Source organism: Caretta caretta, chromosome 1, assembly GCF_965140235.1.
Source record: "Caretta caretta isolate rCarCar2 chromosome 1, rCarCar1.hap1, whole genome shotgun sequence".
NCBI classification, from domain to species: Eukaryota; Metazoa; Chordata; order Testudines; family Cheloniidae; genus Caretta; species Caretta caretta.
The window spans coordinates 220,904,590-220,929,174 of record NC_134206.1 but is presented as its reverse complement, the minus strand read 5'-3'; the positions used below and the strand labels follow the sequence as shown (position 1 = coordinate 220,929,174).

Sequence of the window (24,585 nt, the reverse complement as noted above, 5' to 3'; positions counted from 1 at the left end):
TACTCACATGAGCAAAGATAAGGCTTTCGAAATCTTTGCAGGGCACTACAAAACTATCCATGTGAAGCATGTGTATAAAATATCTGCAACACTGGGGCTACATAAGCAAAGCTATCAAAGTAAGTTCTAAGACCTTCTTTCTTGTACAGCACTGAGCACACTGTCAGCCCTGAACAAATAATATGGCCCTGATCCATGCTGTGCACCTATGGAGCCCCATTATCTTCACTGTGGCTCTACAATCCACTTGTAGGTTTATGTTGCAGGATCGGGGCCTAAGAATTTTCCTCCAGTCCCTCTCTAAATAAAAGTCACCGGGTTCAGGTTTTTATTTGTTATTAAAAACAAACTGAATGGGAAAATATCTTCAAAATTTGTAGAGTGCACATGGTGCTTTTGCTATTATTCACTAAATAAGGAAGCTAATGATTGAAAAGTCAGGTAGTAAGCATTTTTATATACACCTCGTTGACCTCCACGGCATGTGACCAGGTTAATCTTTTAAGAGGGCTTTTGGGAAAGAGAATGTTTCTTAAGAAGTGGTTTTTAGGCAGAAGACATTTTCCCCCCTTAGCTCTAATTAGTTGCTGCTGTATATGACAGAAATTGCTGCCTTTTTAAATCTTTGTTTATTAGGACTTCTAAATAATTGTCAAGGACATCTAGGGATTAGGACTAGCAGCTTTTTGTCTGTTTTGATAAACTGAAATAAGTAAAAAAATAAAAATAATTATTGAGAGTATGAAACATACTTTTAGGAACCGAAGCAGCCGAGAAATAGTAGTATTGGCAATTATATCATGCTGCAGTTTCTTCTGCTACGCTGTTTTTATTCTCTTGGAATACTTTACTTCTCACTGGAAGTATTTTTTAAGGAAAGGATATGACAGGATGTCAGGGACAGGAGACCCAACCAGTAACAGTGGCTCTGGCCAAAACAAACATTTGAAATGTAAACATTTTTGTACTGAATTTCAGGAGGAAGCTGGGAGAGGTCTGTAATGCAGTTCAGAGAAAGCCGATGTGGCCAAGATTGGAACAGGGGCAAATAAAATGTCAGTTGCCTTGCCCACAGTGGATAACCATTTATACAAGTCTAGCTATTTAAAAGGGGTGCTCTCACAACTGCTACCAGTTCCGTTTTCTGGAGTAGAAAGTGCATACAACTTTCATTGACTTCCATTCAAATTTGCAGTGCTCAACACTTGTGAAACTCAGGCCTATTCATTTTAGATGCCTAAATATGGATTTTAAAGCCTAGTTTTAGGCACCCAACTGTGAAAACCTTGATCTTTGTAAAGATATAGGCAGTGCAGCACATAATTATTATTAATTATTATTATTAAGCAAGTTCCAGAGTGGGCAAGTGAGAGAGGGATCCAGACACAGCAAGACTATTTTAGTAGTTAATGTTAGGACAGAGATGAAGCAAATTCAGCTACAAGATTTGAGATCTATCAGATAGAGAGAGAAATGGAGGACTTGTGGTAAAATCAAGTTTCATAGGAATTGCTTCTTTCTGAGAAGGGATGGGGAGCAAGAGTAAAGATTGCAAGGGTAACTTTGGTGTTCACTTCCACAATGCACTGAATGAGATGACTTACCTCTTTTGATGCCACTGTATGAACTGATTCGGTTGTCTACCAATAAAACCAGACCACAAAGAGAAGTTGAATAGAGTGACAATGCAGTTTGAAGTCTGTGAAGCTTTACTCCACTTCGGTGATTGCGTTTGTGTTTACAGAAGTCCAGTATATCAGCTCTCAATAATCTCAAATTATGCATGGTTTTCAACTGGGCTCCTGTATAGAAAGCAAACGCACAGAGCGCTGAATACAAACAACTTCATAAATATTACTAAATAACGAACTAGAGTACTCATTGCTATCAACCCTTTAATGCTCAAATATGCATTGTGTACGTGCGTGACCAAGACTTAGAATGGAGATACACAACAAATAATCAAATGAGGGTAATGAGTGAGGTTTTTTCTTTAGCATCTATAAAGGTGTCAAGATTTTATACTACCGATAGTAGCAATTTATAAGACTAAAGGGTCTGATAAGACAATGTGTGTATGATAGAGGAAGGTAAATCTAGGCCTCTAAACAAGTCCCATCCTCCACCACGAGACAGAAGATGAAATATGTAGGTTGTCAGCACATGTCAAATATTAAAAAAATACAATTGCATAAACGAATTACAACTGTTCATTTTAAATATTTAATTTTTGGAAATTCTTTTGTAGAGTTTAATCCAACTCTCAACTTTTGTCATTGACTTTAACAGAAGCTGAATCAGGCTCTAGGTAAAAAAACCAACATTTTAACTGTATCATGAAATTTTCCCTAGAAAGTGTTTTTCAGTTAGCTACTTACAACAGATCAAGATGCCTTATTCTAGGTATTATTTTAATACTTTGTCACTTATTCCCAGTATAATCATACTTCAGCTTAATGACTTCTTGAGAATCAGTGCTCAGTTATCTATGGGATCGTGTTACTATACCTACCCAAATGAATAGTAAAACTTTCTTCTAACTGTCTCTGCTCTTCATAAATTCTTCCATTTCCTTCTACAGATTCTCTCAGCTGACTGGGTTGAACCTTAATTTCCTCACTGAAATCCATAAAAAAAAAAACATTTAAAAGCTCTAGTAGGTTTCCCATTAATGTTCTTCTTTTCAAAGGCAGAATTTTGTTTTGTTTTATGCTAGAGACATACACACTTTACCCAACCGATCAGTGGAAGCCAAAAGGCTACATATAATTTGCATGAAACAGAGCAGATGGCTGCAGCCTTATAATTAAAATACAGTGGTATGGCCCAGAGAGATTACAGCTCCCAGCTCTATCCTAAGATAAGCAGAAGTCACAGATTCCACTATAAGAAGGGGAGATTTAAGATAAAAAAAATATTTAATTTCTCCTCTTAACCTAGCTGTTGAGAGCATCCAGTAAATAATTCTGCAGTTGCTGAATTTTATAAAAATCCATTTGTGGATGTTTTAAAATGGGATATCAAAGGAATCTGAGCTTAAAATTAGACCTATTTTTAAATTGTTACAATCTGGTAGGAAAGCTTTTAAACACTCCTTTAAAAAAGAAAAAAAAAAATCCACCATTTGCTTATAATGAATGATATGAAAGTCTCAATTTCTTTTGTGGTACATTAAGATCACAAAGCTCCCCTTGTTGGATTCCCCAGCAGAAGACAAACGCTGTTTCCATAAAACACTGTTGTCAACATGCTTAGTGCAACTCATACACAAATAAATAAAGCATGTTTATTTCTGCAACATTAGAAGATTAAGACAAACGTCACAAGAAGAAAAAATAAAAAAGTAATGAGTATCAAGTTGAACAATAGTGTATTATTTTTAAAAACAGATTTAATTTTTATTCTCTCCATTGTGTAAATAGCATCTTCCAAATCAATTAAAGTTAATCATTAACAACTTTTCAGTCTCCTCTCACAACTGGGTGCGGCTGAAACAGTAAGAGACAGCATGCTGTGTTAGGGCACCTGGGAAGTTCTATCTGTTTCTGCATAATTAAAGTTTTAATTACAAAAATTAAGACTCCAACTTTTGTAAGTGTTAGTAAAGATCTCAATTCTGTGAACTCTTATGAATAGTTCTATTAAACTCAACAGGACTACTCCATCCACAAACATTTGCAGAACTGGGGCCTCAGTTGGTATAGCTCCATTTTTGGGTACCACCTGACTTGAGACCTTGAGCATGATTTTCAGATGTGCTAAGGACCTACAGCTCTTGGTACTCTGAAAATCATAAACAAGGGTCAGAAACTCAACTAGTATAAACTGACAACTCTGGAGCTACACCAGCTTACACCCAATAAAAAACTGAACCAAAATGTCTCAAGTTGAGCACACAAAACTGGGACCTCAGAATTATGAATGCTTCTTAAAAACTGTTTCTAGCCCTTCTGGTCGTGAGTTGTGAAGAAAACCTTCATATGGCAGGATGCCTTTTCTTACTGAATCTGCAAATAGGAGAATCAGTTTCAGTCTTTAGGTCCTATCACCTTACACAGCTGTAAATTGGGAGAAACTGATTGTAGTAGGGTCCTAAGTTCCCTCTAAGCTGCACGGGCCGCGCAGCTGCCTATTAAGCTCTGCACCGGGGTTCAGGGCCCCAGCGCGGAGAGGCGAACCTCCCTCATCTCGGCCCAGCCCGCCAGAGCTGCAGGAGAGAGGAGCCCCTCCCTCAGCCCAGTCCAGCCCCACTGGAGCTGTCGCAGCCGGGGAGAGGCGCCTCTTCCTGGGCACCGAGCTGCTGTGGAGAGAGAGGGCTGTGGGGAGTCCTCTCTCCCCACTGTAGCCCCTGGGCAGCCTACACCCCTCACCCCTCATCCCCAGGTCTACCCCAGAGCCTTCACCCCTAGCCAGAGCCCTCACCCCCTGCACCCTACCCTCTGCCCCAGACCTGTGCCTCTTCCTGCACCCCAAACCACTCATCCCTGACCCCACCCCAGAGCCTTCACCCCTAGCCGGAGCCCTCACCCCTGCACCCTACCCTTGGCCCCAGCCCTGAGCTCCCCCCCCACACACACCCTGAACCCCTCATCCCCAGCCTCACCCCAGCCAGAGCCCTAACCCCCCACACACCCCAACCTTCTGCCCCAGCCCTGAGCCCCCTCCCACATTCCGAACCCCTCGGCCCCACCCCCACCACACAAATTTTGTTATGTGCACCAATATGAAGGTGTCGTGTCACACATCACCTCCATATTGGTGCACATAACAAAATTCATTCCACATGTGGACGTAAAAAATTAAGAGGAAACACTGGTACGGTCCTCGGTGAGCTGGGTGATCTAGTAGTTAGCAACCAGTCAGCCAGAGGAGGGAGGGTAGTGGTAGGGGAGCCCAGGTCTGGCCACTCCACTGGACTCTGACCTAGGGCTCTAGGAAGGTGATCAGCATTGAACCCTGGGAGGAGTGTGGACCCTCTTTGTTACCGTCCCTGGGTCACTTCCTACAACACTCTCCGCTTCTGGTTCAAAATAGGAAAAAGAAACAATAAAAAGGACACCAAACTGTCAGACTCAAGCAGGGCTCAGCATGTAGTCCTAGTGTTTCAGGGAGGCGGCTCTAGCCCCTTTTCCAGGAGCCTGCACAACAGGTCTGCACTCCTTCTGCAGCCTACCCCCTTCTGAGCTGGGTTGCTCTCAACCCTCTCCAGTTGCAGCAGGCTCCGCAGGGTTGGAGGGGTGGGGCTATCTGGGCCCAATATTATCCTTTAACCTCTTCCATGCCAATGTATGGTTTGTATATCCCATCACACTCCTCTAAGTTTCTAGTTTTACTGGTGTAAAAATCAATGTGGGAGGCAAGTCAGGCCCAATATTTCTGAAAAGCATGAACTGCCTATTCACGTCAGTGAGCTGTTAACTATGAAGGCCAATTATCATATTCTGTGATGGTTTAGATGTCAACTTGGTTAGTTTTAAACTGACAGTGTCATCAGAAACATTCTAGGACGGGTGGGGGGGTACTTGACTAGAGGACCTGTCAAGGTTCCTTCCCCACTCTGAACTCTAGGGTACAGATGTGGGGACCTGCATGAAAAACCCCCTAAGCTTATTTTTACTAGCTTAGGTTAAAACTTCCCCAAGGTACAAACTATTTTACCTTTTGTCCCTGGACTTTATTGCTGCCACCACCAAGCATCTAACAAAATATAATAGGGAAAGAGCCCGCTTGGAAACGTCTTTCCCCACAAAATCCCCCCAAGCCCTACACCCCCTTTCCTGGGGAAGGCTTGATAAAAATCCTCACCAATTTGCATAGGTGAACACAGACCCAAACCCTTGGATCTTAAGAACAATGAAAAAGCAATCAGGTTCTTAAAAGAAGAATTTTAATTGAAGAAAAAGTAAAAGAATCACCTCTGTAAAAACAGGATGGTAAATACCTTACAGGGTAATCAGATTCAAAACATAGAGAATCCCTCTAGGCAAAACCTTAAGTTACAAAAAGTCACAAAAACCAGAATATACATTCCATTCAGCACAACTTATTTTACCAGCCATTTAAACAAAACAGAACCTAACGCATATCTAACTAGATGGCTTATTAGCCCTTTACAGGAGTTCTGACCTGCATTCCTGCTCTGGTCCCCGCAAAAGCAACACACAGACCAAGAGAACCCTTTGCTTCCCCCCCCCTCCAGCTTTGGAAGTATCTTGTCTCCTCATTGGCAATTTTGGTCAGGTGCCAGGGAGGTAATTTTGGTCAGGTGCCAGGGAGGTTATCTTTAGCTTCTTAACCCTTTACAGGTCAAAGGGTTTTTTCCTCTGGCCAAGAGGGATTTAAAGGTGGTTAGCCTTCCCTTTAGATTTATGACAGCACTGCTACTGATTTTTACTGTATGACCCTTGCTCACTACCTTGGAGAGCAGCTCAGCTTTGCTTTACAGTTATATACTCCTGAGTATGTATTCTCGAAATGACCTGACAACTGAAAAGTACTCCCAAACACACTTTAAATATGTATTGCAATATTCTCCATGTCAATTTATAATCCTTAGAACACTGAGCTATACTGAAAGTATTCTGGTTTTCATTATCTCCCCTCTTTCTTTCCACTCCAGTGGAAGCAGTCTCCATCCTCACTTCTCCTTTATCCTCCAGAGAGCATGAGATGCTGCAGTGTTATCTCACTAAATACCAACTCCTGCTCCCGCCCCCGCAATCATCTTCTCCCAAGCAGGTCAACAGCCTCGTGTTCCAAACCTGCCTCCTCTTATTGCTGGCCATACCAATTGGCATACTTGTACAAGTACTTGTGGACTCTATACTGGTTCCTTCCCACCCCTAACCTATCCCTGCAACTATACTCTCCCTTCTGGTATCTGGCCTGAGGGAGTAGTTAGGAACCTGCAGCAGCACACTGCACACTAGTGTAGGAGGCAGTTCCCACAAGATGGGGAGCAAGAAATGTGCCTCTACACACCCTAGCCTGCAGTCAGAAAACCTTTCTTCAGCCTAAGCACACCAGCAGTCACAAAAAACTAGGATTTTTTCCAGTTGCCAGGTAACATCCACCCAAGAATGAGCTAATTTCCTTTAGATTGCATTCAATCAAATCCTGTACTATGAATTTAGTGTTTATAAACCCTGCACATTCTGTGATACCGCAAACCATTCCTAAATGACCTCAGAATGCATTCTGGAACATTATATTAGAAATATACATTTTAAATAGTAAGGTAAAGTAGGAAGACACAACTTAAAGACATAATTTAGGCCCATGCAAAATGTTATATATTTTCTCTCTTCTATAAAAGAACATGTGATGGTTCTATTTTCAATGGCTCTCAGCCTTTCAGTAAATTTTTTCAATTTAAATGACTATTATGAGAGAACAACTTGTAAAAAGTGAGTCCTGTAAACTACTGTAGTTGAACAGAAAGAATATTTAGAGAGAACTTTACAGCAGAGATAAATACCTGATTGAGCTGTTGTTGGGATTTTTTAGATCTTGATGAAGTTTTATCACCCATTCTTGATACTCCTGTTTTTGGATGGCGGTGGACTGTTTTAGTTCACTGGTCCATTTATTCTCCAAAACCTAGAAGTAGACATCATTCCAACCAATTCATTTTTTTTTAAGACAACTCTTTGCATGATTTATTCCAATTCACTGAACTTAATTTACCTGTTGGGATTCAAAATGCTGAGCAGCCAATGCATTTACATCTTGATCTGTTAGTGATTTTCCTAGTTCTTGCATCACCTTATCCATTTCTGCTCCTTGTCTAAAACGGAAGCCAATCATTTAGACCAATGCCTAATTACATTAAGTAAACTTTCTGGATGTCTCTGCCAATGTTGAAAGCTTAGCCACTTATCGCTGTCAATTACATCACCAACATTTTCATTCTCAAGGTAGTTTTAAATATAAATTAAACTTGAAGGCAAAAAATCAGAAATCCAGAGCCAAACCCACCCAACTTATCCACATAAGTAGTGCAAAGGACTTCACTGGGTATATCTGTGTAAAGCAAGCAGATTTTTACGCAACTTTTTATCCAGTGTTAACAAACCATGTATAGGAAGGTTTGTTAGCTTTAGATAAATGCTATTGATTGACTCCTTTTAAGAGTGAACTTTTTACACACAGTTTGTGGATCAACACCAACTATTTTTAAAAAAAGTCAATTTCCACATGTGCAGTAGCAACTGTTCAAATCTCAGCATATCAGGATGATGTCATTGTTTTGTTTGTTGAAAATAGTTTAAATACAGTTTATTTTAATCTTTTTCCTTTTAAAAAAATTAAAGCAGGTGAAGTGTGTTAAATTAAGCAACCTGGATACTAAAATCCTTTTCACAGAAACAGAGCAGGACAAGCTTCTCTCAATTCTGAGTTGGAGGGAATATCTGTTGTGTTGAAAGGATAGTTTAATTTCTGAATCCATTCAGTCATGTGAGACTATCAACTGGTAGTGTTTCTGTGATGTGGATACCTAACCATCAGAAACTGGACTGAGACTGCCAAATCACTTTATATTGGACTAACTTCCAGTGTGAGCTACATTCAAAGAAAGTTTCAGTATCACATAACCACCAATCATCTGAGCCAGCTCAGCTAAACTCTCTTTCCTTTCCTTAATCCTCTTATGTCACTTGCCTCATGGTTTCTTTTGCAGGCACACTTTTCTCCAGGGAAAGATCAGCTCAACACAGCACAGAACTGGGAGCAATACCTGGCACAAAACATCAATTTAAAACCTAGGGACAGGGTTTTCGAATCAGGTCATTTGTAAATAGACTATATAACACCTACACGCAATTGGTGTAACTTCAATAGCCCCTCACATATGAAGATTCATGGTCATGCAAAGTACATGAAAATAAATTCCACTGAAGTCAATACACAGTTATACCATAGCAAAGCTCTGCAAGATAGAATGTGGAGCTATTTCCATGTGCTCTTTTTTCTTCTTATTCATACATGTGATTCACGTAGAGAAAATAATTCATTAGCAGTCAGAGCCTTATACTATACCCATATTGTAGCAATTTAATGTGTCCATAACTGGCATGAATAAAGTAACTTCATACTGTGAGAAAAAACTAAATATGTATCCATGCATTCTGTAATGTGGGTATAATATCAGAAGGTTGATGTTTTGAGAAATTTACCTTCACTTGCTACTCAACAAGCTATGTAATTGGGTCACTTTGGTGTTAATACAATGAAGCCTCACAACTGTCCCTTTTTAACTAATATTTTATATTGTTATATATTTTTCTGTGTATTAATGTTTCAGCTTAAGCTTTTATTTCTGCTCTAAAAAGGAAAGCATTGCATATACTTTCCCTAGTGGATAAAGAGGAGTTTTGCAGCTTTTCAACCGTCTACCAGTTATCTAGAATCCAATGTTCCAATAATATGTATTATAATAAGCTATAATCATTGGCTGGAGTGGAGGTTCTCTCTCCCTCTTTTGGTGTGAGGAAGTTGTTGGTCTGCATTTCTTAAGGCATGTTAAAAGGTACTGGAGCTTTTGTATAGGGGCCTTTTTGTGTTTTCAAGAATCTAAATAAATAAATGTTGCATGGTCTATATAATACATTCCCTTTAAAAATACAAGAACATAAAGATGGCCATATTGGGTCAGACCAATGGTTCACCTAGCCCAGTATCCCGTCTTTCAACAGTGGTCAGTGTCGGATACTTCAGAGGGAATGAACAGAACAGAGAACTCTTCTCAGTCTGCTTTGGACTTAACTATCCTGAGTACTGTATATACTTGTTCATAAGCCGAATTTTTTTTTTAGTAAAAAAGGGAAACATCAGAGAGGGGGGTCGGCTTACGAACGGTATAGAGAGGGAGAGGTGGGACACAGCCCCTCCCCCCAACAGAGGGAGCAAGGAGAGGCAGCAGAGCCAGAAGGGAAGAGGCGGGGCCAGAGTCTGTCCGCTTCTGGCCATGCTGCTCTTGCCCCAGCGTCCAAAGCAGCTGCAGCTGCAGCTCCAGGGATAGCAGGCTGTAGCCGTGCCGCTCGACCCCGCCCCCCACAGCAGGCTGTGGCCACGCCGCCCAGCCCGCTGCAGCCATGCTGCCTGGCCCAGCCCGCTGGAACACGCTGTGGCTGTGCCACCTGGTCTGGCCCGCCGGAGCGGCTCCGGCCAGACCAGAGACATTCTCCCCAGATAAGGTGGGAAGGGATGGGCTGGGGAGAGTGTGGGGGTCCCGGGCTATGGGTGGGGCCACGTTTGGGGGTGGTCACAGGGGTTACTCCCCTGACCCCCAGCTTCTCCCCCCCCCAAAAATTTCCCCACCAGTTGCTATCCCGGCCTGCCAGGGTAAGCCGCTGGCGTGCCGGGACACTTTGTTTACTTAGGTTTACCTCCATGCCTGCGGACGCTTGAAGTAAACAAACTGTCTCGGCCCATCCTGATGGCCCGGGAGCCAAAGTTTGCCAACCCCTGAATTATAGGGTCAGCTTATGAACGGGTCATAAAAATTTTCCATTTTTACTTATCCATCTTGGGGGGGGGGGGTCAGCTAATAAACGAACCAGCTTCTGATCGAGTATATACGGTAATTTTGTATTATCTTCAAAGGTTGCCACCTGCCTGTTTATCCCTTTCTCCAGATCATTTATAAATATGTTGAACAGTATAAATATCTGTCCCAGTACAGATTCCTGGGGGACACCACTATTATTTATCCCTCTCCACTGTGAAAACTGACCATTTGTTCCCACCCTTTCTTTCCTGTCTTTTAACCAGTTACTGATCCATGAGAGGACCTTCCCTCGTATCCCATGACTGCTTACTTTTCTTAAGAGTCTTTGGTGATGGACCTTCTCAAAGGCTTTCTGAAAGTCCAAGTACACTATATCCACTGGATCACCCTTGCCGAGCCCCTCAAAGAATTCTAATACATTGGTGAGGCAAGATTTCCCTTTACAAAAGCCATGCTGACTCTTCCCCAACATATAACGTTCATCTCTGTGTCTGATAATTCTGTTCTTTACTATATTTTACTTTCAACTAATTTCCCTGGTACTGTAGACTTATGGGCTGTAATTACCAGGATCACCTCTGGAGCCTTTTTAAAAAATTGGCATCACATCAGCTATTCTCCAGTTCTCTGGTGTAGAAGATGATTTAACAATAGGTTACATACCAGTTAATAGTTCTGCAATGTCACATTAGGAGTTCCTTCACATCTCTTGGGTGACTGACTACTATTTAATTTATCAATTTGTTCCAAAACCTCCACTAGTGACACCTCAATATTGGACAGTTCCTCAGGTTTGTCATCTAAAAAGAATGGCTCAGGTGTGGGAATCTCCTTCACATCCTCTGCAGTGAAGACCAATGCAAAGAATTCATTTAGCTTCTCGGCAATGGCCTTGTCTTCCTTAAGTGCTCCTTTAGCACCCTGATCATCCGGTGGCCCCACTAATTGTTTGGCAGGCTTCCTAATTCTGATGTACTTAAAAAAAATTATATATTCCACAATGTATGTGGAACTTGAACATAATGTGATTCAGATTACCTTAGCTTTTACATTTTCTAGCTTTTGATTAGACTCAAAGTTGACACAAATATTACATGTAGTCACATTTTTATATTTTAACTGACCTATACTCTTTTTAAAGAAGGATAAAGAAAGCTAAAACAAGCCTTATATTGCTAACTGTTCATTTGCAGAGCTTGTAACAGAGTCATATAGAAAACATCTGGTTTAATGAGACATTTTAAAAATACCTTTCTCGTAATTTTTTCAGTTCCACATCTCTTTCACTTATTAATTCTGAGATACTAACAAAATAATTGTGTTCCAGGTTTAACAGAGTTTCAGAAGCTGGAGAATGTATCAGATCATGGTACACATCCGCAAAATCTTCATCCCAGCTGGGTTCTTCAGGTCTTGCATGTTCTAATGTTGTCTAGAAAGTAATAAAGTCAAATATTTTAAAGAATGCTATGGACATTTTTAAACACACAGAACCAAAGTCATTTAAAATGACAGAGTTAATTTTTGTGCCAATGTACACTGTTCAAAATTTAAAAAAATTTTCTTTTCTAATTTGGCTTCTCTCCCCCATCTACTTTTATCTTTGAAATTTTCTCTTTCTCCTCCATTTCCCCATTCCATCTTCTGTTTTCCCTTCATTTCTATCACAAACATTCTCTCCCCCAGTACATTAGGGTGGAAACAACAGAACAGGGACTGCTCAACCTCCAAATGTGGATGAACTGATAATCATAAATAACATTCTCTACCTGAAACGGAGTTTGAATAAAAATGATTTATTATCTCCTACCTGTGAGAACACTTAAAAAAAATCAGTTAAATCATTTCCAATTGGATCTCTTCAACAAAAATTCTTACTGATCGGTGTAAATAAGGGGCCAACACATCAGCATCAATAGGAAGTGTCTTAGGCAAAGTACAAGGATAAAGTCTGCCCCCATTTACACAGACTTCAATGGGAGTTGCTGCCCTTTAATAAAGAAATTTTACCCTGAGGGCTCATTTCTGCAAATTCTTACTGAAGTAGTCCTTTCATGGATAGTTCCACGGACATGATTAAGAACTTGCAGAATGAGCCCTCAGATTTTATCTGAATAGCCAAATTATCACCATGTGGGGTGACCAGTAAAACTGAATTTCAGTGTAATTTCTAATGCTGCCTACATACATTTTGAAAGACTTCACATGTAGCAAACCTTTGGAAATTCATATTTCAGAAAATTTGTTAGTCTCTAAGGTGCCACAAGTACTCCTTTTCTTTTTGCGTCTCACCTCTGAATAAGCTTTAGCCCAAGCATTTGCCAGCTGGTGCATATCCACTTCTCCTGATTTCACAGCTTCCAGGGCCGCCTCTGCTTCTTTATCATAATCTTTTATGGATTCTCCTTCTATGAACTGACTAAGAGATTGCTTTAAGTCTATTGTAATAAGAAAAGAATGTGCTATCAATCAGAGTTTACTATGAATAGTTAAAATAAAGGAAATTTCTAACAACTGCATGAACATGTACTTTAAAACTGCTAAATTTACTTGACCACGCTCCTTCCTCGTATATTAATATGCAGTCAAACCATAAAAACAGCTAAATATTATTAAAATTCCTTTTAAAATCTTTTAGAAATAATACTCTTTTGCTTAGTCTGTCACAGCACATTAACACACATAAAGAAAAGGAGTACTTGTGGCACCTTAGAGACGAACAAATTTATTTGAGCATAAGCTTTTGTGAGCTATAGCTCACTTCATCGAGCTGTAGCTCACGAAAGCTTATGCTCAAATAAATTTGTTCGTCTCTAAGGTGCCACAAGTACTCCTTTTCTTTTTGCGGATACAGACTAACATGGCTGCTACTCTGAAACCTGTCATTAATACATATGACACTGATCATTTACAAACCCAATTCTCACCATTTTCTATGAAGGATGGTAAATTGTGCAGGAGCATTAGACGTCCATGCAAATGACTGGCATTCTCTTGCACAGGAAATTTGATAGGCACTGTAAGCACTAAGTGCTGATTTCCAGCATTGAAGTTATACAAAAACTCTCTTTCTCTAGTGTACATTTTTCCTTTATTGGCCTTCATCTTCTTTTGTTGGTTTTCTGCATAATAAGCAAAACAGCATGTTGTATCGTTTATATATTCACATATTCCAAATGTGAACAAAAGGAAACACAAAACGTGATTCTGGCAATAATTAAAATATTTAGGGAAGTGGAAATAATAGCCAATTTTTTTTTAAATTAATTTTTTTTAAAAATACATTGAGGGCAGGTCTACACTATAGCCTACGCTGATATAACTTACATTGCTCAGGGGTGTGAAAAAGCCCCCCAGTGAGCGACGTAGCTTCTGCTTCTCGCCAAGGTGGAGTAATTATACCAACTGGAGAGCGCTCTCCCATCAGCATAGTGTATCTTCACCAGATGCGCTACAGCCGATGTAGTGCCATAGTGTAGACTTGCCCTAAGACACCTAAAAATCACAATTAGGTACTTAATAAGGTGCTTGATTTTCAAAAGTGCTGGGCACCTGGAAGCTTCCACTAATTTTAATGACTAAATATGGATTTAGCACCCATTTCTGAAAAACTTGGCTTAGGCCCCCAAACTCAAGCATGTGATGGGGTAGTGCACATTGCCATAATTAGTCTTGCTGAAATCAAACACTGCGTCCAATAGTATGCATTTGTAGGTTCAGGCCCAAAGAGAGCATACATGTTAATTAGGATTTCACTTCCTCTTAATGCAGATATATTAAAACAGGGAGGGAATATTCGGGGGTAAGTGTAAATTTTAGAATAAAAAATGTTGTTTTGAGGGGTTTACACAGAAGTAATAGAACAATTTTAACAAGACCTCAGTTACAAAACCTAAAATGAATATTTGCATGAATTTAAAAACACCACAACTTAGAAGTCTGTTTGTATTTAAACGGTCCCTGGCAAGGTTTGCAACTCAAACCTTACAGCATTGTACTAGTTCAAGAGAACAGAAAGTGAAACTGGCTAGTTTATTTTCATCATCCAAACTTGGTGAAGTGCAAAAAGTAACCACGTTTTATAACCACATACATTAATGAAACAGGGTGGATGGGACGACAATGTCCCCGGTGCTTATGTGAGCAGAGGGGACCTGGTGCAGATAGAACTTCTCTGGCTGCATTAAAAGAGGCTTGTCACCCGCAGAGCACCATCCTACTATGCGTGGGAAGCTGGATCCTGGGATTTTTGAGGGTCGGGGTAAGATGGGGTGGAGAAAAGCTCTCTAGGGCACCACTGCACAAATGAAGGAAGGAGTTGATGATGTCTGAGGTTTTAGCCTCCTCTGACACACGGTTCCCTAGGTTAAATTGGGGATCAGACTCAATGACCACAACGCTCCTTCCCCGACCGGCAGCGCTGGAAAGGCTGAATTAGAGCCACGGGTTTCTGTCCCCACGGGCCAGCACGACCCACGCGTGAGAGCCCCAAGCCCGGCGCTGCTCGCACTCGGGGCGTGGGGCGCGCGGCTCGGGGCGTTGGGGCTCGGGGATGAGGCGGCCCCAGCGCCGGGCAGAGCCTCCGCCCGCAGGCCCCGCGGAAACACCCGACGCTGCCGGCTCCTTACCCCGCCCGCTGTTTCAGCCACTCGCGCCAGGCCCCGCTAGGAGGGGGCGGGGGAGCCCGGTCGCGGGCCTGGCCCCTCGCCGGCAACTGAGCCGAGCCGGGCCGGCGGTGCTGGGCTCCCTGCCCAGGGCGGCGCTAGTGACGGGGGGGAGGGGCTGTTCCCGGGAGGGGGAGGGGAAGCCCCTCCCTCACCTGAGCCCCGGCCGGCGGGGGCGGAGCAGCTGGCGGGGGTGGGGCGGCGCGGCGCTGCCGCTCCCGGCGGCTCCTTCGGATCTGGCGCCGCAGATTCGCCTCCTCCTCCCCGCCTCCTTTTTTGTGCAGGTGACGAATGTGCCGGGGCTGCGCGAGCGGGGAGAGGAGCGGCCCGCCCGGCGGCTGGGGAGCCGGCGCCGCCCCGCCGCGATGGAGAGGCCGGTCAGGAGGTGGGTGCCCCCCCCCGCCCACACACGGGCCAGGGGGGCGCTGTCCCGGCGCGGACCGTTACACGGGGATCCCTTGTGACCAAGCCGCCAGGGCGCAGCCTGATTCTCGCTCACCCCCTGTTAGCGCGGGGGTGGCTCGGACTCCCGGGGGCACTTCAGCGCCGTGGACTGGGGGGAGGGGGGGGAACAGTCCTCTGGATCCCCCGCTAGCGTAGCCCTTGGTCCTGCCTTGGCGGCGTGGTCGGTTCCCGCGCCTGTGGCCAGGCCCGGGGGGCGCCGCTGGGGGGGGAGGGGTTGATCGTCTGACGCCGTGTCTAGCTCACTGGTGTCCGCTTGCGCCCGCCCCTGCTGTTACATCGTGCGCGCGCGCGCGCGCCTGCGGACCGCGTAGGTGGTGCGGGGGCCTCACCAGGCGCCATTGGGTGGATTGTCCTGGCCGCGCGGGGCATTGTGGGGTGGCTCCTCGAAGCTGGTAGCCGTTGGCGCGAGCAACGCGCTGTCTTTGCTGACCTTACAGCGACTGAGACTCTGCGCCACTGGGGGAAACGGGGTTGCTCAGGCCATGTTTGCGCTACAGGGTTAAGTTGACTTAAGTTACGGTGTTGATCGTAAGCCGCTTTAATTCCATCAGTTGCGCCCCTCTGTACAACCGCTCTTCCTGTCGGCAGAGCACGTTCGCCAGGCGGTGCTCTTGCCTGGACAGAGAGTGTTGCATTGTCCGTAGCGATCTCCCTGTGCCATTTGCCACTCTCGGCCGCTGGCAGGTCTGGGAATGGGTCACAGTGCATCATGGGCAAGGTTATGTTTGTGTGACAGAGGTCGCGGAATCCGCAACTTCCAGAGACCTCTGTGACATTTTCCACTTCAGCCACAGGGCAGTGGGGCTGGAGCTGGAGCTGTCATTCCTTGTCCCTGCCCTTTCCACTTCAACCCCTGGGTGGCGAGGGGACCCCCTGCAGCTCCCCAGCTGCCCCTGGCGGTGGGGGAACCCCCGGAGCCCCAGCAGCTGTGGGTGCTGGACCATCCTCTCCCTCCTCATTTGTTCAGGGATATTTTTAGTAAAAGTCAGGGACACGTCAGGGGCAATAAACAAAAATTCGCAGAAACCTATGACCTATCCCTGACTTTTACTAAAAATATCTGTGACAAAATTTTAGCCTTAATCATGGGGTTGTGCTCACCATCCCATGATGTAGTTCTTTCTCTCCAATCATTCCATGGGCTTCTGACTTCATTTCGTGCTGTTTTTTAATAGCCTCTGTAAACTGCACTTGCCATCTCTGCCTGAAACCATCCTGAACTGCTGATCAGTCTGGTGATAAGTATTATGAACCCAAAGCACCTGGTCCTGCAGTATTTCATGAGCTGGGAAACAGAAGGTGACTCTGTGGTGCCTGCCCTGCTGTGTGCAGTGGAAAGAAACAATTCAAGATTGTACCTGGTAATCATGGAGTAGCTGCACACTATTGACTGTTGCTACTGGCCTCAGGTAACAAGCCCTGAGTGGTGGGATCGCATCATGATGCATGTCTGGGATGACAAGCAGTGGCTGCAGAACTTTTGGATGTGCAAAGCCACCTTCCTGGAACTGTGTGCAGAGCTTGCCCCTACCCTGTGGTGTAAAGACACCAGAATGAGAGCTGTCTTCACAGTGGAAAAGCAAGTGGAGATTGCTGTGTGGAAGCCAGCAACTCCAGACTGCTTCCAGTCAGTTGCGAATCAGTTTGAAGTTGGAAAGTCCACCCTGAGGGTTGTGGTGTTGTAAGTGTGCAGGGCCATCAGTCGCCTCCTGCGACGAAGGACTGTGACTCTGGGTGATGTGCAGGAAATACTTGATGGCTTCGCAGCAATGGGATTCCTTAACTGCAGTGGGGCAATAGATGGCACGCACATCCCAAATTTGGCCCCAGACCATCTTGTAACAGAGTATAACAACCGAAAGGGCTACTTCTCCATGGTCTTGCAGGCACTGGTGGAACACTGGGGCCGTTTTACTGATATCAATGTAAATTGGTCAGGGAAGGTTCATGATGCACGCATCTTTAGGAACGCTGGACTGTACAGAAAGCTGCATGCAGGAACTTTCTTTCCCAACCAGAAGATTCCAATGGAGGATGTGCAAATGCCCATAGTGATCCTGGGAGACCCCACCTACCTCCTGCTCCCATGGCTCATGAAGTCTTACACTGGGAACCTAGCCAGCAGCAAGGAGCTTTTCAACAACAGGCTCAGCAGGGGCCGAATGACCGTTGACTGTGCCTTTGGCAGGGTAGACCTCAATGAGGACAATATTCTGATGGTCATAGCAGCCTGCTGTCTTCTACATAACATTTGTGAAGCGTTGGGGGAAAGGTTTCCCCAGGGATGGAGCGCTAAGATAAATTGGCTGGCTGCTGATTTTGATTAGCCAGATACCAGGCCAATTAGAGGGGCTCAGCAGGGGGCTATTCGAATCAGGAAGGCTTTGAAGGAGCATTAAGACAATGAGCCCCAGTAATGTGTCTTTCTGTGATACATTCGGCCAGGGAGTGTTTACATGCTTCCTTGAATGACTCCTGTAAGGCTTGCTTCCTGGGCTTTAATTGTAGTGAGCAAATGTTCCTCTGCTTATAGCCACTGTATTTGAATTTTAGCAACGTTTAGCCTACGTTTTTCATTAACTGTCTCCCTCCACGCTTTTGTTTTGCTATCTGCTGTATGTGTTGACTGCAGCACTTTGCAAAACATATTCTCCTTACTACACCTGGTTCGCCTCCTTATCTGACAGAGGTGCTCCACCGGGGTGTAGGAGATGGTCCTCAAGGGCACATTTGCAGAAGCCAAGGAAATAAAGAATAGAGACAGTATTGTGAGTTCACTGACAGCTGTGAATCATAAAAGTCACATATACCTCTTTCTCACTGTCTTTTAGCTAGCACACAGCTGGACAAGAGTCCAAAATAGGGTGAGTTCGGCAGGGGTGGAGTGGGGGAGAGGGGAAGATGTTAGGAAGAGGGAATGGGCAAGAATGGACAAAGATTCTGCGTAGTTTGTTGTGGCGGTTCAATACAAGACAGGGCACAGCTTTAGACAAGCAAGCAGGCTGGTCTGCTGATGGGATTACCCCTGTCAGCTTTTCCACCTCTTTTATTTCTCTCCCCCCTGCGCATCACATACCCCAACCGACCGCAAAAGGCATCAACAAAGGAAATAATATGACTTTGATTAATATTCCTATTTACTAGCCTCTATCTACTACAATCTTTATTCTCAGGCCTTGAGCTTCGGCCGAGGAAGCTTCCCACGGCTGATGTCCTTATTTTGACTTCCCAGATGGTCCATGTTTTCATGGTCCATGTCCTTGGATAGAACAGAGCAATGTGTGCATTGCTCCTACACAACAGTCAGGGTGTGCCCTGACTGTTTCCAGGTGCATGAACGCTACATGAACCCTTCACCCCCCCTTTTGTTATTATTATGCTCGGCCATCTCATGGTAGCCATCGATTTGCTTTTGTAAGTGATTCAACTCCCGGACAGACAAGGACATAACTCGCGGAGCCTACCAGGGCGGATCTCTGCAAAGCCTTAGCAAGGAGGGAATACATTGTATACAGCAGCAGCAAAATGTAAGCCCAACAATTACAAACACAGCATAACCGAAAAGTTGTCGCAGCCATTCTAGAGAGGGCAGCCATCCTGTAAGCCAATTCCAAAAGCCCTCAAACCCCAGATCTTGGCGTATGTGTGCTGTAAGATTGGCCAATTCGGCCAGTCTAGTTTCTATGGAGCGACTATTATCAGTTAAATTAAAGCAACACATGTGCTGAAACGTGGAGCAGCCTAGATGGTGTTTCAGGAGCAAAAAATCAATGGCTGCTCTGTTATCCAAAATTGCATCCCTTAATTCTTGTTGCTCTGTGTTAAGTAGGGCAATTGCCTGGGATGTTGTATTAATTGCCTTTGCCGCAAAGCATGCCAGGTTATTTAAAGTTCTGGCTGTATAAATGGCAAGCGCGGGGACCCCAACAATAGAGGCCGCTAAAGCAGTATACTCAGCACGACTAAAAAGCTCAACATCTGCAATACAATCATCTGAAAGGGGTACACTTCTACTACGTTTTTGACCAGCAAAAGGCAATATAAGTGTCATTCTACTAAGACAGCAAAGGGTGCCATCACTTAAATTTGCAGGAATATAATTAAAGGTGCGTGAACCGCAGGTAAAAAACCATCCTGATGGTAGGATGATATGGCCATAATTGTATGAAACATTTACGGCGTGGGAACAATTTAAAAAGGGTTGAGAAACTTGCCGACAGCCCAAGGGCACCCTTGTACTAGTGCAGTTAACCACACGTGCACAGGTGACATTGTTGGCCCCGGCCGGGTACGGTGTGTGGAGGGATATGGCCGTGTGAGACAAAGTATAATTGGCCGGGCCCCAATTAGCCATACCAGAGTATTGGGAAGAGAGATTCGCGTAAGCAGCGAGCATCGTCTCATTCCCTATTTCTTCAGGATGATGACATACTGGGATAAGGCATGTACCCAACAATTCTCCAGCTGCTACAGAATTAGATAAACAAAAGTGGGTAACATTTGCTATTGAAGCCAATCTTTCCCATAGGTTATATGTCATTCGGGCTCATAACGGAGAAAGCGCTCCCGAGCCAACCCCTACAGGAAATAGCAGGCACAAAAGGCATACAATCAATACAGAATTAGCAGTAATTTGGGCAAGAATTGCCACAAACAAAGTCTCAGGAGTCTCTGGCTGTTGGTTTGCTGCCAGCCGTCGTTGAGCCGCGGCGACCAATGCTTTTACTGCTCCCCATGTCACGGGCTGGCTTGGGACACTATGCCTCTTCCGTTCCCGTCCCTTCGTTGTCGACCCAGGAGGCACCGCGCCCTCCTCCAGGGTCAGCTGAAACTCCGGTATGGGGTTCGATAGTCCCTGGTGCCGCGTCATGCTGCTTCAGTGCTGGTCGCACACACCGGGCCGGAACCCACAACGGTCCTGTAGGGAGAGACACAGCAGCATATCCCCGACCCCAAGTGATTAGAGGTACTGGGCCCAGCCATTGCGGATCAGGCAGCTGACGGTAATAGACACGTGGTCTTTCCAGCACCTCGGATTTATGAAAATGCCGATCCGCGGGGGTCTGCTGATCTGCGTTTAGCGTTAAGTTATTTAAAGTGAACAAAAGGATATGCAATTGTTGCTGAATGTCTCCCAAGGTTCGGAGACGCAGCTCCCCTTGTTTTAATTGTTTGTCAAGCAAGGTTTTTAGTGTGCGATTTGCACGTTCAACAATGGCTTGGCCCGTGGAGTTATAAGGGATCCCGTGTGTGAGACGGACGTCCCATTGGACACAAAAGGCGGAAAGGGCTGTGGAGCAGTAGGCTGGGGCATTATCTGTTTTTATTTGGCTCGGGCGGCCCATAACAGCAAAACAGGCTAGCAGATGGTGAATAACTTTAGGAGTGGCTTCCCCACGCTGTGGGGTTGCCCAGAGGAATCCCGAATAGGTATCAATGGAAACATGTAAAAACGAATAGGGGCGGAATTGTGGCACATGAGTAACATCCATTTGCCACAGCTGATTTGCTGCGGTACCTCGGGGGTTAACGGCATAAGAGAAAGTAGGAGCAGCAGCAGCACAGTGGGGGCAGGAACGAACAATGGAACGTGCATGATCAGCAGGAATGTGAAACTGCCTGGCCAAAACAGAGGCAGACTGATCAAAAAAGGCATGGCTTTCAATGGGGTCAGAAAAAAGGGAATTTACCTCACCACGTAACGCGCGATCGGCATGCGCATTGCCTTCAGTGAGTAGCCCAGGCAGAGGGGTATGACTGCGAATATGAGCAACAAAGTATGGGAAATTACGAGTGGTGATAAGATACTGTAAAGACAAAAACAGGCGAAGGAGGTCTGCATCGACCTGAGGGGTAATGAGGGCTAGGGGTAAATGATCAATTACTTGATAAACATAATGGGTGTCCACAATCAAATTAAAGGGACAATCAACAAAAAGTTGAAAGGCCAAAACAACAGCAGCCAATTCTGAGCGCTGCGCAGAACGCTGAGGCAGCGTAAAGCGAGAATGCCAACGAGGGGGGTCACCTAATTGATAGGTGAAAGCACCGCGACGTGGAGAGCCATCAGTAAAAAGAGTGACGGCTGAAACAATGGGTTGAGAGCGACTAAGACGATGGACAACCAGGGGCACCTGTTGGGTAATTACCAATCGGGGATCTTTAGGGGGATTATAAGAGATCTCTCCCATATAATCACAAAGAGCAACCTGCCAGGCCAAGGAGGTGTGGCACAAAGAGTCAAATTCAGTACGGGACAAGGGGAGCACAATGGCAACTAAATCAGTGCCAGTGAGTTGCACTGCACGGTGGCGGGCTTTACGAACAAGATCAGATAGGGCATCTAAATACGGGTAAATATTTCGAGGGGGGGTGGATGAAAGGTACAGCCACTCTATAATAGAGACGGCTGTGTCTGTACGGGGTACAAACAGAGCTGCAGTTGGCGTATGAGGGGTGGCAAGAAGAACCAATCGTAAGGGACGGACCTCTGGGAGTCTGTCCACAAACTGCTGACTCAATGCTGCATTGATTTGTCGAATGCAGGCAGTATGCTTTTCAGTGATGGCAATAACTGCACCCGGTGCCCGGGCTCCACGCAGGAGCTCGAACAACGGCTGCAGCATTGAAGTGGGGAGACGAAAGTAGGGCCGAATCCAATTTAAATGACCCAAAACTTGTTGTAATTTAACAAGGGTTAGGGGTTGAGGTAGAATTAATTCCGGACGAACCGGAGCAGCATAGGTTTGTAAAACCTTATGTCCGAGGTAGTGATAGGGATAAGAGCGTTGGATTTTTTCTAGTGCCACTAATAGGCCATTTTGGCCAAGAATCTCGGACAGAGATTCAAGTTGTTCTGCCGTAACCTGGGGACCACTAAGCAAAATGTCATCCATATAATGGTAGACCTTTAGTGTGGGGTACCGGGCACGAAAAGGGGCAAGGGCCCGATCCACAAAGAGCTGACACAAGGTCGGACTATTTTGCATTCCCTGGGGCAAGACTTTCCATTGATACCTATGAGAGGGTTGCTGATTATTATATTGTGGCACCGTAAACGCGAATTTTTTGCGGTCTTGTGGGCAAAGGGGAATAGTGAAAAAACAATCCTTTAAATCTAACACACAAAGCTGATCGGTTTGAGGAATTAAATTCGGGTTCGGTAAGCCAAATTGTAAGGGGCCCATAGGTTGTATGCGTTTATTTATTTCCCTTAGATCATGTAACAGCCGCCATGCACCCGATTTTTTCTTAATAACGAACACCGGGGTGTTCCAGGGACTAGTGGAGCGTTCCAAGCGCTGCGCGTGCAAATGTTGCTGCACAAGCGACTGAAGTGCTTTTAGCTTCTCTAGAGGGAGGGGCCACTGGTCAATCCATACAGGCTCTAAGGATTGCCACACCAAGGGTAATGCTGAAGGCATGGTGGGTGCGGGAGGGTTTTGGGCCATTAGATATTAATATCGAGGGTGGTGTCCAGCTTTGTAAGCAAGTCACGGCCCCAAATATTGAGGTGGACAGGGAGCACAAAAGGACGGATTGTAGCAAGGGCACGGCCTCCCGGTTTAGAGACCGTGACCCAAGACAAACTTTGGTGCCCGGGTTTACTACCCCCAATCCTCCACAACTCCTTAGAAGGAACTGTTGGCCAACTGACCGGCCACTCCAGATCACGAATCACCGTAACGTCAGCTCCAGTGTCCACCAGCCCTGTAAAGGGAACATCATTTAAGAGAAGTGTTAACTGAGGTTTCGAGGGGCGGACCGACATTGTTAGAGCAACAAGTGGAAAGGACGTGTTGTGAGATGGCGACTGAGCCAGCGTCGATCCAAAGCCGCCTCCGCCCCGGTCTCGATCCTTCGCAGCTGGCACCTGATAGGGGACTAAAATCAATTGTGCAATTGACCGTCCACACGGGAGCGACTGTGGAAGATGAGTCCACACCTGAACCTTAATAATGCCTGTGTAGTCAGCATCAATGACCCTTGGAATGACAAAAAAGCCCTGTTTCCCAGCATGTGAGCGAGGGAGAACGAGACCTACAAAGCTGGCAGGGAGAGGTCCCGTCACCTGTGTAGGTATAGCACAGACCTCCCCTGGCAGCCGAAAGTCAGTGTCCTCCTGCATGATCAAATCAAGCCCTGCACTTCCAGCAGTCGCCGCCCTCATAGAGTCTATGGATTTTAAGGCAGAGGAGCGGTTGTTTGAGTGGGAAACACCCCCGTTTGGCCCTGGGTTCGGGGGGGACCCGTCGCGCGGTTTCCCGACCCGCTACGACACTGATTAGCCCAGTGATAACCTTTCCCACACTTGGGGCACTTCTTGGAGGGTCGGGCTGGTGCCTTAGATGAGCGGCACTCCCGCTGAAAATGACCCTCCTTACCACAGCGGTAACAACGCTTCCCCTCCTTCCCGGTTTTTCTCAGGGCGGCAGCCAGAACTCCAGCCTTATGGGCTTGTGTGCCGATGTTCTGGCACGCCCGCAGCATGTCTGAGAGCTCTAAAATACCAGAGGCTTGCGCTGCCTGGAGAGCACGGCGGCAATCCTCGTTTGCATTTTCAACTGCCAATTTTAACAGGAGCTCGTGAGCTGCCTCAGTGTTATCCACCTGTCGGAGGATAGCCTCATGCAATCTGTTGGTAAAATCCAAAAAGGACTCTGAGGCACCCTGACGGAAACTGACAAAGCTTTTGGTAGGCTTGCCTGAATCCGGGACCTTCTTGAAAGCATGCTGGGCACAGGTGGAAATAATGGGGAAGACGGCCTGAGGGATTTGAGACTGCATCTCAATAGTAGCAAACGGGCCCTCCCCTGCCAAATGCTCATAAATGATACCGTGCTCTCTAGGTACCTGAGCTTGGCGTTCTGCCATCTGCCGATACTCACTAATCCAAATAACATACTGACTGGGTGATAACATCATGCGCAGCAGCGTTTTCCAATC

At 45.3% G+C, this 24,585-nt stretch overlaps 2 protein-coding genes across 12 annotated transcripts in view; one reads left to right on the top strand and one right to left on the bottom strand.

The window, feature by feature from the left end:
- The window catches only part of FERRY3 (FERRY endosomal RAB5 effector complex subunit 3), a 32,689-nt gene extending 16,997 nt beyond the window's left edge, over positions 1-15,692 (bottom strand). For 3 of the 9 annotated variants that reach the window (XR_007353126.2, XM_048823603.2, XM_048823635.2), the window contains exons 1-8: positions 15,139-15,277; positions 13,438-13,632; positions 12,803-12,948; positions 11,761-11,942; positions 7,687-7,786; positions 7,478-7,599; positions 2,513-2,619; positions 1,605-1,802 (exon numbers count right to left, since the gene is read on the bottom strand). Coding sequence is in view for 8 of the 9 variants with exons in the window: in XM_048823603.2 (XP_048679560.1) it covers positions 1,605-1,802; positions 2,513-2,619; positions 7,478-7,599; positions 7,687-7,786; positions 11,761-11,942; positions 12,803-12,948; positions 13,438-13,615 (1,033 nt within the window). In the remaining variant the exon portion in view is untranslated. Of the gene's footprint in view, positions 1-1,604; positions 1,803-2,512; positions 2,620-7,477; positions 7,600-7,686; positions 7,787-11,760; positions 11,943-12,802; positions 12,949-13,437; positions 13,633-13,837; positions 14,006-14,603; positions 14,947-15,138; positions 15,278-15,673 lie in introns of those variants that run through there. The other 6 variants (XM_048823624.2, XM_075120844.1, XM_075120839.1 and 3 more) reach the window with 6 other exon arrangements.
- RAD51AP1 (RAD51 associated protein 1) overlaps positions 15,048-24,585 on the top strand; it is a 33,122-nt gene continuing 23,584 nt past the window's right edge. For all 3 annotated transcript variants that reach the window (XM_048823677.2, XM_048823686.2, XM_048823668.2), the window contains exon 1: positions 15,048-15,559. In XM_048823677.2, the coding sequence (XP_048679634.2) occupies positions 15,063-15,559 (497 nt within the window). In that variant the 5' untranslated portion in view covers positions 15,048-15,062. The remainder of the gene's footprint in view (positions 15,560-24,585) is intronic.